This window comes from Melanostigma gelatinosum (assembly GCF_949748355.1).
Source record: "Melanostigma gelatinosum genome assembly, chromosome: 10".
Taxonomy (NCBI): Eukaryota; Metazoa; Chordata; class Actinopteri; order Perciformes; family Zoarcidae; genus Melanostigma; species Melanostigma gelatinosum.
Window position 1 is genome coordinate 7725260 of NC_136643.1, and position 14078 is coordinate 7739337.

At 40.0% G+C, this 14078-nt stretch overlaps 2 protein-coding genes across 3 annotated transcripts in view; one reads left to right on the plus strand and one right to left on the minus strand.

The window, feature by feature from the left end:
• Positions 1 to 7360, minus strand: LOC306783138 (anterior gradient protein 2 homolog). 2 transcript variants are annotated; one of them, XM_079276665.1, is made up of 8 exons: positions 7223 to 7360; positions 5037 to 5152; positions 4741 to 4804; positions 4354 to 4406; positions 3539 to 3615; positions 3058 to 3121; positions 1817 to 1900; positions 1 to 702 (listed from the first exon to the last, which is right to left on the minus strand). In XM_079276665.1, the coding sequence occupies exons 2-8, from the start codon at positions 5128 to 5130 to the stop codon at positions 653 to 655; spliced, it is 486 nt and encodes a 161-aa protein (XP_079132791.1). In that variant the 5' UTR covers positions 5131 to 5152; positions 7223 to 7360; the 3' UTR covers positions 1 to 652. The 2 variants fall into 2 exon arrangements, with proteins under 2 accessions (XP_079132791.1, XP_079132792.1); XM_079276666.1 differs by lacking the exon at positions 7223 to 7360 and adding an exon at positions 5731 to 5801.
• The window catches only part of traf3ip1 (TNF receptor-associated factor 3 interacting protein 1), a 26145-nt gene continuing 18434 nt past the window's right edge, over positions 6368 to 14078 (plus strand). The window contains exons 1-7 of the mRNA XM_079276664.1: positions 6368 to 6793; positions 8076 to 8144; positions 10679 to 10840; positions 12305 to 12433; positions 12647 to 13015; positions 13087 to 13158; positions 13602 to 13625. Of these exons, the coding sequence (XP_079132790.1) occupies positions 6611 to 6793; positions 8076 to 8144; positions 10679 to 10840; positions 12305 to 12433; positions 12647 to 13015; positions 13087 to 13158; positions 13602 to 13625 (1008 nt within the window). The 5' untranslated portion in view covers positions 6368 to 6610. The remainder of the gene's footprint in view (positions 6794 to 8075; positions 8145 to 10678; positions 10841 to 12304; positions 12434 to 12646; positions 13016 to 13086; positions 13159 to 13601; positions 13626 to 14078) is intronic.

Genomic DNA, 14078 nt, shown 5'->3' on the forward strand with positions numbered 1-14078 from the left:
GGACCTTGTACATCTATATTATACTGCCCCTTAGTGGTGGAAACATGCCACCTTGTGGGAGATTTTTCACTCAGTATCCACTGAGATCGTATTATTTCAGTGTTGTTCACTTTAAAAATTAACTATTCAGGTCAACAACACAGCATTTTTTGATGGAAGTCCACAGAGTTCTTCTGAGAACCTACACCCAGACTCTCTGAGGTAACACTCACTTTCACTCAATATACGTATAGTTTATCTCCTTTGTTTTAAATAGATCCATTTCTTAATTAAATGTAAAGAAATGGCCAACTGACAGCTGATAAAAGAACAGTAGAGGAAGAGTTTAATTTTGCTTAATAAGCATATGTCCCAAAATGACTCATCCTTTAAAAGCTCTAAGTACAATATTCCATGCTTTTTCAAATTCAATTTAAATTGAACTTAACAATTATGAGTTAATAAGTTATCCTGCATGCAAGCTTCAACAGCACCAGGGTACTGTTGGCACAATTACTATGGTGTATAATAAAATGGACACTTTACTTTCTAATTACTTATTTTGGTTTTATTGAGCTCTGAATAGAAGGTAAAAATGTCAGTCTCTGAACACTGAGCAGGCGGTCCAGCATGACTCGGGGTGGAGAGAAGTCCGATCTCAGATTGAAACGTGTTAGAGTTCAGCCTTCAACATTATTTTGGCTTTCTTCATGTTTTTGGCCACTGTTGAAAGAGAAGAGACAATTTGAGACATTAGAAGATGCAACATCAGTCTTTTCTCTTTGCTGATAAAAGGCTCATTGCAAAAATGGCTCATCAAATCAAATGAAAAAACATTTTAGACATGAGCTATGGTTGAAAGTACAACTAGCCATAGCACTAACCAATGTCAATCTGTGGGTCCACCACTTTTGTCCAGACTGAAATATCTCACCAACAGTTGGAAGGATTGCCATGTGATTTGGTACCTCTATTTATGGTCCCCAGAGGATGAATCTTATTGACGTTGATGATTCCCTAGGTTTATCTCTAGCACCACCAGCAGGTCAACGTTTTCACTTTTATAGGAAGATATCTCAACTTCTGCTTGATGGATTGAGACTGAATTTGGATGAGATATTCATGGTCCCCAGAGGGTGAATCTCAATTATTTAAAAAGGTTACGGTTGAATGTATGAACTTGTGATGAACTCGCAACAAAACACAAAAATTTGACATGAGATGTTTTTGTGTTGAAACTTCAGAGCTTAGAATAAGTATCAAAGCATACTGGAGGATCTGTAACAAACATGTCCCTTGTATCTGAATTGAACCGCAAATAAGATAGAATTGCCAATTAAGACAAAGAAGACATGTACTTGAATTAAGTTAACCAGCCCTTGTATAGTCAGTATGAAGAGAATCACACTTACTTTGAAATATAGTTTTTGCAGAGCTTTACAAAACACATCGCTGCTTGCAGCTTTACTTCAAAATCATTTTTCAAAGTGCCCCTCTGTGCAGTAGTGTTGAGTTCATCTCTTTTTTTTACATTTTGGCAAAATCACATTTAATGCACCATGTCAAATAGTTTTTGAGTGATTTTGTCCCTATTTTGTTCATTAATGATCATAATTTCTATAAAAGTGACCTACCTTGTGTTTCTAGAAATAAAACTTTATTCTGCAAATTGGACATGGATGTCTTGAAAATTACACAAAATCTCGAAAAGCCGTTAGAGCAGAGAAGCTGAAAGATTTCTCCCAACTCGCTGTCAAAATATAGAGGGAGGAAGATGAGCGTTAAAAACAGTCTGTCTTCACGCTACTGACAGGTGACATCCCCCCCAGTCACTCACAGAGTATCATGTCAGCCGGTTCGTAGGTGTAGAGGTGGGTCGGGAACTTTCCTACAATTTCAGTGCGCACAGTTTTGGATGGATCTGCAGAAAGACATGCCACACACATAGACGGCTGAGGATCAACATTATCTGATGATTGCAAAAGTGTTGGGCTGCTCACTTTGGTAGTACCGAGTGATTCTGTAACAGCCGTTAAAGCAACTAGCAGTGAAGATATGAAATGGCAAAAGGAGGGAGGTCAAGCGGTGACGGTTAAAAAATATAAAGTGAGGACATGTGAAAGAGAAGCAAACAGATGGCAGGTGTCAGTTTCAGCCAGGAGCCATGTGGTGACATCTCAGCCAAATTTGTGATTATTTTGGACTTGGTGGGAAAAATAGAATCTCCAGTCCTAGTTCACCCAACACTTCCTACACATTATTAAGAATACACTACTACTGAGTCTGTTAGCCTGTATTCCTTTCCTTCTCATCTGTGCTATATATACTGACGTGCCTGAATTCTGCTAAAAATACTTAAAATCTTCTCAAATGGATGCAAAAATCTGTCCTAAGTAGTTTCAAATATAGTCTTGTTTAACTCATAAGATGGGAGAGTGATCCATTAAAGGGGAAATTGATATTTTCAATTGATTATCCTATTAGATTAAATATTGCTTAAATCAATTCTAAATCACGATAAATGGGGTAGGAGTGGGAATCATTACAGGACCCACGATACGATTTGATCCCAACACTTGAGCCACGATTTTATCTTATTGCGACTTTAAACATTTTGTGATATGCTGAGTACAGCAATAATCCAATGCAATTCATCACCTCTTTCCACCTGCAAATTATGCAGTTTGTAAACATTTGTTATCCATTAAAGACAAAGTTTTCACTTGATTGATGTGACTTTAATCCTTTTAATTGCAGCAAAAATGGGTTTGCCATTCAAGCAGACAGACTGACTAAAAACATAAATGTTGCATCATGCACCTGACAAATCACCTGTTTGTATCACAGTCTACATAGTCCAATCCCACTGACAAAGAAAAGGCACTATGAAGTGGACCGAAAAAGCAATTTTTACCAAAAGGTTTCATTTGTATCTGCAATATTAATTATTTATATGATAAAAGATCAATACTTGGCATCTGTTTACAGAATTTTGCCATTCAAAACATTGCATTACCATGTTGTATCGATTCCCCCCCCCCCCCCCCCACACCCCTAATAAATAGTGTAAGTATTTACCAACAAAGAGGATTCTGGGAACATACTGGCCATCGGGGGCTATATTTTCATCCGTGGTCTCTACCTGTAAAAAGCACAATTAGTAAATTTGTAGTACTAAAAAGTGGGCATAAAGTATTTGGTTACTTCTAGATGCTGTTCATCTTTGCACATAAATATCAATTATGCCTGAGCTTGTTACAGTGCCCACGATTCACCGTGAGATATTTGACTTATTTATATTGTATATTCATTTAAGTAGTGCTTACAATAATGCATACAAAAAATAATATGCTTCAACCAAAAGAAGGGACCAAAATACTAGTTGAAACATCGCCTCGTTGTACTGGGCTACAGGAACTCTATCATGTCATCACATTACCTCTTTAGTCTTTATATCAGTCACTCAGTCAGCATTTTTCAACACTTGCTGCAATTTGTACATGTGTGCACGGTTTTACGCTGACGAAAACATGTCCTCATATGTGCCCAATGAACTTACCAAAAGATTGACCATGATGAAGTCCTTCTCCGCCATTTTCTGGATGGACTTATCAGCAGCAAATGCCTTCTTCAGCGCTGTTGAAAGAATTCTGTTTAGCTTGGATTTGTGATGAGAAAACAGGACTGGCTTTAAAGTCATCAATATAGAAATACTTTATGTACTATTAATGTGGTTGCAACAACCCAACAACCCACCAATAGAGATTCAAAAAGAAAGATGTGTGCAAGGAATTGTAAATGTGTTCAACCATTTTTCAGTTAACACATATTGTGTTCATGAACTTCTGGCCCACGCGTTTAACTTTTTGACTTTTTGACAGACGGGCAAGTTAGGAACAAGTTTTGCAGGCGGGACCTACAGAGTATGCACGTCTAGTTTTCTTGCCAGAGATTACGCAAACAGGCTGCGCCCAACTTAAACTGTCCTCAAGTAAGTATATTTGAGTCGTGAACCAAACTATATATGAGGAACACTGGTATGTTCCGGCATTCAAAGGCAGGCTGTCAAATATTCTGCTTTATTCCTCAAACCTGACAAAACTAAAAGCCAGATTTCGCCCTGTAGGTGGCCTTTATTGTTTATGAGTTCAAAAATGCCAGCGGAGACTTCCATTGAGCTTACTTCCTGAAAACCAGCTGTGTGATTGATGGGTATGACCTGCTTGGTTGGCTAGGTATTATTAAGGAATGCACCCATTGTGTTCCCCATGAAACCAAGCCCAGGTCTGTGTTAGAGAGACAGTGCGGGGTATGTAAGCCTATATTGTTATATTCAATCTTATTCCGCTTTGACAAACCAGAGTGACTGCATACCTTGGCTGTGCGGGCAGTTGTCTTGATGACGGATGATCATCAGAGGCTTCTTACTGTGAGAGCAAAACCACAGAGAAACGACTCAACACATTCCTCAACACAATGAGCATGATGGGTGTGGATGCGGTATTACACAACAGGATCCCTGAGATATCAAAGTCCCAAGGACATATTTTAAAAGAATAATGACAAATAAATCATTTTATGCTTTTATTTTCCTTCATGCCATTAGTAATAGATCAGATGGTCTTCTGCATTATACATTGTTTTAACACAAATGTGAACCAGTGAGTCACACTCCTTATGCATTAGGAAGAAAATATGTCAAAAGTCCCTCCTAAACAGAATCAATGAATATTCGAGGCTGCTATCAATGTGTAGTCTTACCGTTTGACCATCTCCGACAGGCCCACTTCATAACTTTTGACCCAACGAATGCTGTCCCCCCATCCTGCAGAACAAAACAGCAAGAAAAAGCCAAAAACGAATGAATATGGCACACTACCTCATGGTTCCTATATATTAACTGAATCACTTCCCTGACAAGCTCAGTTCAAATTCAAAACTTTATTTGTTTGTTCTGTGACTCAAACCCAAGCTCACAGCTTTACATTCAGTGAGTCAATGACTCTTGAGATGGAAGATAAAGCTGTACAAACTTCAAAAAAAGGAGCATCACCCACCTCTGGACAAGGACTGAGGCGTCTCTTTCTTTTTCTGTTTACCAGCACTTGCACAGATACCAAGGAACATAGCAAACACGACCAAGCGAAGCATCGCTACACGTCCTTTGAGAGAACTGCAATGAGAGTTGGCAATTAGATAAGAGGGAAATTCAGACAATGTTAGACCCACTGCAATCACAGGGTTTACTAACATCACACGTGTCCGCATAAACTGTTCTTATTATATCTTACGAAAAAGTTATTCATTTTCTGTGTGTTCTCCTACGAAAATCAACCAAACCTGTTTAAAGTTCCCGCTCATTCCATAAGAACAGCCGGCACAGATTTCTGCTGTTCACGTTTTCCTTGCTCAACTCACCAAACAGCAGCAACCGTAGAAATAGTTAACAAATAATTCCTAGATGCTGTCTTTATGTAAAATCTTTCTCATTAAAAGCTCCAGCTGTTACCACGTTATGATCATTATGGCAATTTTTGTGAGCTATTATCATACACATACATTTTTGTAATGAAAATAAAAAACGCTGATCTATCACTGTCCCATTACTATGACTAAAAAAACACATTTGTGTCAAAAAGCAGGATTACACAGTCTCTAATTATAGGCCTCTGTCTTCTATAAAAACACTATGTTCATTTCTACAGAAAAAGTTATTCCTAATTCAAGTGTTTCTGACCCTGAATGTCTTACCTTGACAGCACGAAGCAACAAGTGCCTGTACCTATCCTTCGATATACTGTGTGTTCTCTTTTGTCAGGTGTTTTCTTTTTAAGTGAACTCACCAAACAGGTAGATCAGAGCAGTGTGCTTTAAAGAAAGGAAGTCACTCACTGAATCGCACGCACTGTTTGAAGTAGAACTGAGATACAGAGTGATACAGACTGATTGATATGAAGCTGGCAATCATCGAAAACCACCTTGTTAATTCTGTCTCACACTTGGTGAATGTTTGATGTTGTTGGAAAGGGGACCGGTGTGGTTTGCAATCAAATCGTAGCAACAAACCACTAGAGGGCTCAGCAAAACACTGTATGTGGCACACCTCTTAGGCCTACCTACAACATCTTTTTAACCCTATCTAAACTACTGCTCTGATTGCTGACCTGAACAATAAATGGCACTCTTCTTAAGGGGTTCGTGAAAACATATCGGCTTATACATACATTCGTGGGCTTTTAAAGGAGGTTCAGATCAAAAGGGCACTCAGTTTTCAGCAACAGCAACATTTTCTCATACCCGTCTTATTCGATTTTTCTTTCAGCCAAAATGTGTCAAGTCTATTTATCTGCCTATTATCTATCTATATATTATCTGTCTGTCCATCCATCTATATATCTGTCTGTGTGATATCTATCTATCTGTCTGTCTGTCTGTCTACTGTATCCATCAAACCAACCAACTAGTAAACCGTCAGCAGTCTTGCAGTGTTAGCTGTTGCTATGGACACAAGCGGTGCTTAGCAACCATAACTCTCTGCGCAGGCGCAGTCTTCATCAATGATGCACTGTGGGATTGCTGAATATTGGCATAGCAACCAGGCGACAGAGCCAGCAGTTAGTTTTTACACTCCATGATAGTTTTGCTGTCTTTTCTGCGTTCAAGCCTCTTAGCGTCACTGTGGACTGATGCTATGAACGGGGCCGTGGTGAAGAAGACTCAGGACGCGCTCGGCAAAGTGATAAAGAAACCGCCACTCACGGACAAACTGCTCACCAAGCCACCGTTTAGATACCTCCACGACATCTTCAGCGAGGTGAGACTGATAATAATAACATTACGATAACGTTAGCAAGTTATACGTTTGTTTAACTATCACCATTAGCCACTTGTGTCCATATATATGAAAAGGCTAGCGCCAACCGGTCCGTTCAATCTAATAATTTAAAAACACAGACAAGCTAGCCAGTTATCCTGCTAATATAACCTGACCAACGTTAGCATGGACTATGCTAACCAAGTAACTCAGCTAACATTAACTTCGCAGTAACTAACGTTACTTCCTCCGCAGCTTTTCTCAAGCCGTCAATCCGTCTTCCGTGTTACGAGTACGGTCGATTAATTAAGCAGTTAAACCATTAAGGTCGGACATGAACCAAAGCAAAGAGATGCTAACGTTCACTAGCAATTCAATGTTAAGTTGCTTAACGACAGTGGGTTAGCTAGTCAGCGAACGTTAGCCTACCGTGTCTACGGCGTCGTGTAGTTGCTAGGCACGACCCAGGCACACGCAGGGATCAAACCATTTTTTGTCCACTATTAACTAACTAGAGTGAGACGTTTGTGAGGTTAGCTAAATGCGTCCGTCACGTTGAGATCCCGGATGCTGAGCAGCTTACTGCAGCTGGGCTGTTTGATAACACCGAGGGTGACGCTGTGCTGTGATTAATCACTGCGTATTGCTATTATCTTCTTGATCTACAACATAGAGTTGATGTACCACTCCGGGACATTTCAGCTTTGGATACTTGCAGTAATCGTGACTGGGAACTGTTGTTCTAAAGTAGTTCATTGATATCATTGAGATGGATCAGACTAAACTTCAAATAACCAACACTTTAATATCAACTCAAACACTGGCAGAACAATATCTGTGCTAGTAGTAGGCTATAGGTAACAAAGATGAAATAGATTTGGTACCAACATTGTGATCCATAATACACTGCTTCATATCTAAGGCTCCATCTGTTGTTAGTGACATGAATCCTTTGATACAAGGTGTCAAGCACCGTGCTTGAAGCACGGTGAAATCTGTTTAACCTTTCTCAACCGATGTGAGATCTCATTCTCACTCTACCCCCGTTAAGTAGTCTAATATATCAGGTTCATGTATATTTGATAAGCATGTCGGCATGTGCGACTCCTTTCCTCTGATTAGCAATGTGTTCGCCTGCACGGATGGGCTATCAAACATGCTGAGGTATAGAGCCTAATAGTGGTCCACATTATATATTTACGTTTTGTAGGTATACGAAACAGTTAATACTGAAAATAATCTGACAACCGAGTGAAAAACTTTCATTTCTCACCACTTTCAGGTCATCAAGACGACTGGTTTTATGAAAGGTCTGTATGGAGATAATGAAATGAAGTCAGATAATGTTAAGGTAAGTTGACCACACTCTGTCCTCCTGGTTGATATTTTGTACCCTCTGACCTCCTGCAACACTAAATTGATATCACTGTTTTTGGTTAATAGTGTTCCCCTCATATTTGTTTGTCTCAATGAATGTGTTTCTTGTACACAGAATATGCATTTATGTCCTCAGCAGCAGCCTTTTTATACGAGATTACCTGTGCCTTACATGGGGCAGTCTGAGTTCTGTGTGGGAGTAACTCTACACGCTGCCTTTGTGGCTCATTGAGGGAGAAGATCTGGAAGGTCATGACTGAGAGGGCCTTCAAGTGTCACAACTCAAGTCTGCTGCTTGACAGTTGACCCCAAATCAATACTGGATAGAAAGATGCTGCATGGGCTTTGATAAATGTCACCGATTGAAACTGGATGTCTCACAACAGGCGCGTTGCTGTAGTTAAATTGTGGTTGTTGCATTTAGTATTTCACATTGTTTCCTCATTCATGTCTGTCACAGGGCTTTTTGTAGAAGGTGCAACAAGTGAATTGAGTAGCGAGAGACCCCCCCCCCCCCCTCTGTTGAGGCTTGAATCTACCCCACAGAGAGTAGGCCTGAGCACACGCGGTACTGAAGTCTACCGCAGTGCCGCTTCTTAATAAATCTACCAAAACTGGTTTACAGTTAAAAATAATTTAATCCTACTGAAGCTAATACAATTACACAATGAAGTACACTACTTAACAGAATATAAAACAAAATAAAATCCACGCAGAGAAGCTATTCACTAACGCCTCAGCACGTAGACATGTGTCCAAGCTGAGGGCCGAGCAAGAAGGAAGAAGCACTTTTCGAAGCCCTTCCTCATACAGTTTGAAACCTCCCCCCTTTTGTCCATCCTTATTCCCATTGGCTAATGTTGGTTGCCTCCTCCTGGCTTCAGGCTTGGAACCTAGAATTGGGCTATCTAGAAAATCTCTCTGTCCCTAAGGCTCACTCTAAATACATTCAATGACTGTCTGTTATGGCTTAACCCTTCTATGATAAACATTCTATATAAAGATAAGGATTTGCAACTTTTGACAAAAGCTTCACAGAAAATGAATGTGCTCCAAATTCTACTAAGATACACTTCTAGCTACTAATCCTAAAACACTTCTACAATTATGATTATTCTAATTATGTATTTCCAAAACACCTCTAATTATGACTAATTATGAATTCTTAATTATGAATCATTAAACACTTCTATTATAATTTCTTAAAACACACTTCTACACTCAAATTTCCTACACCTCCCAAACAGGGAAGCACTGGGACTGAGATTCAGCCCAGGACTTTGGCGAGGCCCTTTTATGCGAGCATAAACAGCACCAACTGTTCCGCCTGCAATGGATCAGCTGTTTCGGGAGTCTTCCCAAACTTACTGACGGGACAGTCCGCCCCTTCCCCAAAATAATGTATCATTCATATATTGAATGCTTTGCCTTCTAAAACATATTTATTGTTAATTCTTTGATTTTGTACCAAAATCAACGGATCAAAAGAAGTTAATTTGTTGCTGCCAATTTTGTTCTATAAATGACTTTCTTTCTGAAACTCCTGCCCTGGGCTCTTGTATTCGATCAATTTTATATCTAATTTACTGCCTTTTATGTCGGGATGTATTTGTATTTCAGATAGAGAGACAAGCAGACAGAATAAAAGAAAGAAAAACATTAATACAACCCAAATATGTTAATCATGTTGACCACAAGCCCTCCCAGGCATGCGCTCCCATAATCTCAATTAAATTGCTGGACCACGCCGATAAAATGTCATGTTACATTAAGCCCACATTTTATTTAAAAATAAGTCTTAATGCATGCATTTGAAGACTTCAAATGCAGTCAGCTACTGTATGCTCAGACCCTCTGGCAGGTTGCTTCAGCAGCTTGGAGCATAAAAGCTAAAAGCTTCCTGAATAGAGGTTTGTCCCTCAGAACGGTCTCACTTTGGATGTGTTTTTCAGACCATAAAGAGCAGATTTGGAGATGACACCAAAGTTACACCTCTGTTTTTTGGGGGATAAATCCTCAAGAATAGTTTTTTGTGTCCAGTTCCTCTTCCTTACAACCTATAAGTACGGCTTCACTTTCATCCTGGTTGAGCATAGCAAGGATAACACTGTACTCATTCCTATTTGAAGATGAATTTCGGGATGCGGTCGCTAACATCGTATTTCTGGAGATCACACTGTTGTGTGTTCTTGTCATCTGTTATGTGATAAGCACATCACCCTTAATAACCTTATTCTCTTTATCTCTAATATTTAAAAACTTAAATTTTCAAGGTAAGATATGTGTTTGTTTAAATAGTTTGGCCAAGAAAGGAGAGGAATCGGAGTCCACTACGCACAACTATTCACACTACGTAGACTTCTACATAGTGTAGAACATAGTTTGCAAAGATTATGCACCTCTCAAGGGTGTAATCATTCTAACTCCCACTGGAGTGCCTTTGCTTTCATAACCACAGCCTATCTCTTATCTCTCCTGTTCATCGCAGCATCTTTTCTTCCTTTTTAGGAGAAGGACTCCAAGATCGTGTTCCTCCAGAAAGCGATAGATGTCGTGATGCTGGTGAGTGGCGAGCCCCTGGTGGCAAAGCCAGCACGCATTGTGGCCGGACATGAGCCTGAGAGAACCAATGAGCTGCTGCAGGCCATGGCCAAGTGCTGCATCAACAAGGTCTGTGTTATTGGGAGATATCACACACACACACACACACACACACACACACATACACATACACATACACACACACACACACAGAGAAGATGAATGGGAAATTGAAAACGCTCACTTTCCAATGTCTCCAGTCTCCATTCCTGCGACGCAATATCATTATGACACTACATTTATAAAGAAATACTTTTCACTGTGTGTTATGTTTCACATCAAAATGGTGTACTCTTGGGAATATTGTCCAGCCACTCCAGGGAAAGCTTTGAAGTATTTTAATTGAACCCTGGAGATGGAGCTGGTCCCAAAGGGATAGTTGTTCTTTAAACAGTGTTTTGATTTCCCGTCATGTAGAATGTACATATTCCTCTCTGATTGTATGCTACTTCTTCTTCCTGTTCTTGTTCTTGAAAAGACATCCAAGATTTAATTGAGATAGTATTTTAGATTTATTTAACTATAAAGTAAAAGCAAATGCAAACCTCACAAATACATGAGAACGTTCATTAAGCTCTGAAAGTAAGAAACCAAATCCATTAAAAAATGCCACCCTCCTTTTTACAAATCTTCAAACATCACTTAATATTACTCGTTGATATTATTGCTGTATTCAAGTTGTTCTCAATCGCTTTGGCTCAGTTTTTTTTTTAACATATCTAAACTGGAAGTGCAATTGTCACAGCTGTTTCACAGGATATCACAACTGCATTGCATGTCTGCAAATGGTAGTAACTCTCCCAAAGCATTTCGTCCATGCTTCAAAACCTAGTTATTCTGTCAGTAACTTGGCCAATGCCACCAAAAGGACAAGTTGTTTTGTCATCGTGTGAGCTGTACTGGTCAAAATGTTTAACGTTTTTTCACCGTGGCAGTAACGTCCTGCAAGATGTTTTTGTTGACACCAACTGTTTACTGTACTGTACAATAATGTCTGTTTTATCTAGCTGAATGCTATTGTGTATCCCACTGAGCTTCAACAGTGGGGAAAAGTTTACAGGGAAAAGTCAATACTACACAATACTGTGTACAGAAACATATTATATACACATTTGTATGTATACAGTAAATACATTTGTGGAGCAACTTCTTACATATACAGTAAACAGAAAGCTCACCGTTGATCTTTCATATACATGTATGTCTGACAGATATGGATTCATTTTGCATGTGGCTGCTCATACGATGAAATAATATTTAGAAAGACTACGACAATGTTTCTGAGAATCAAATACCAAGTTTTGATCAGCAAGCCATGTGCAAGTGGTTCTTGTCCAAATTGTTGACAGTTTTTGTGCACGTGTGCCAAAACACATGCAATTTGCTTGAATGAATGAGAAATTCAGATCTGTTGTGACCAAAGTAATTCGGAAAGATCCGGAGATCTAAAATTATTGTTTTCAAAATAAATTAAGCCAAAGCAAATGAGAAAAAAGCTGCAAACTGAAGGATTGTCCTGTTCTTGGTTTACAGATGTCCAGTGACGATGCAGTGAAGCGAGTGCTTGCAGGAGAAAAGGTGGACATAAAGACCAAGGCCAGCACCTCCAGGTCCCAGGACAAGGAAAACAGGGAGGGACGTGAACGTCATCTTGATAGAGAGGTGAGAGCCCTCCGCCCACTCTAATAATGTATTTAAACACTGCTCAATCCTACATCTAGTGTAATACATACTGTCTGTGTTAGCATTTAGCCTGGCAAGCTGCAGGCTTGGTTTGAAAAATAAACGAGATGCTCAAATGATGAGTTTCCCAGGATGTAGCTGAGGCTGGCGTTATGTCCTCCTCACCCTTTGTGTTGGCATGAACTATTGCAGGAGAAGAAAACCATTACGGAGCGCAGTGGGAGCCGGGACCAGAAGGACCCAGACCAGCCCAAAGAGCAGGAGAGCCGCCACAGAGACGGGGAGAAGGAGCAACACCGTGACAGGGAGGGCTCTGAAAAGCACCACCGCAGTGAACAGGACCACCACGCCAAAGACCGAGACCGAGACAAGGACAAAGACAAAGGACGAGCCAGAGAGAAGGAAAAAGACAAGGAGAGAGACAAAGGCCGGGATAAGACGAGAGATTCTCACAGAGACCGAGAAAGAGACAAGGAAAAGCGGAGAGACAGAGACAAAGAGAGAGAGCGACACAAAGAGCCGGAAGACAGAAACAAAACTGGAGAGAGTGGCAATAGCAAGGTATGCCCACCGTAACCCCACTCACACCTCAAATGCCATTATTTACTTTCTGTGTGTGTGCTTGTGCATAGGCCAGAGTGTCAGAGGAACCACAGCAGAAAGCCAGCCCTGAGCCCAGCAAAACAGCCAAACCTGTGCCAGCGGTAAGTTCCATCTTTTGGCAGGAATTTCATCAATGATACATTGTTTGATCCAACTGATTATCTCATCTGTAATTGTGGTGTGGCAGAGCTTCCTGTCAGTCAATTCAGACACATAGAGTTGATCTGATTTTACATGTTAAGTTAAACTTTTTAATGTTGTGCCTCTTATTCTTGCAAGGAACCAAAACCAGATGATGAAGTATTCAACCCTGCAGAAACAGAATGCATAGAACATTAGAGCTTTACAGTACAGTGCATTTTGTTTAGAATGCAGTGACTATTGGTTGCTATGGCGTTGGGGTGGCTGGCTACTTGTTTTAGTGCTAATTTGGGCTATAGTATTTAGCAGACATGTGAGGTCTTGTTTCCTCTTATTATCTGTATAATTGCTAAATGTGAGTACTTGGTGTGTGTGTGATGTAATGTGTTCTTATCCTGTGCAGCCTGTCGAAGCAGTTGAAAACCAGGTAAGATCTTAATCTGCCATTCACAGATTTTTTTTTCATTATCTTCGCTTTGTTGCTTTTTTGAGGGGGGTTACTTCACTTCTTCATTCAATTCCAATGTTTTTTTATTATTAGTATGATACGTCAGGGTATATTTGTCAGTAGTTTACAAGACCAGTGTGTAGGATATAGTGGCATCTAGTGGTGGGGTTGCAGATTGCAACCAACTGAATTCCTATAGCTTTTAACTTTTGTATTTTGCATGTAGAGGTCTGTCTGTATGCATGGTTTAAACAATGATTTTCCATGTTTATTGGGGCTTAATTGCACTATACCGTACCTCAGTGTACCTCAAGCTTACCAAAGAAAATGATGAATGATCATTGATGGCACAATAGAGAGAGGTCCAAGACAGCGCTCCTCCAAATCACCCCAACAGCCAGTGAGTGATGTGTGGCTTTTCAGTGCTTATTG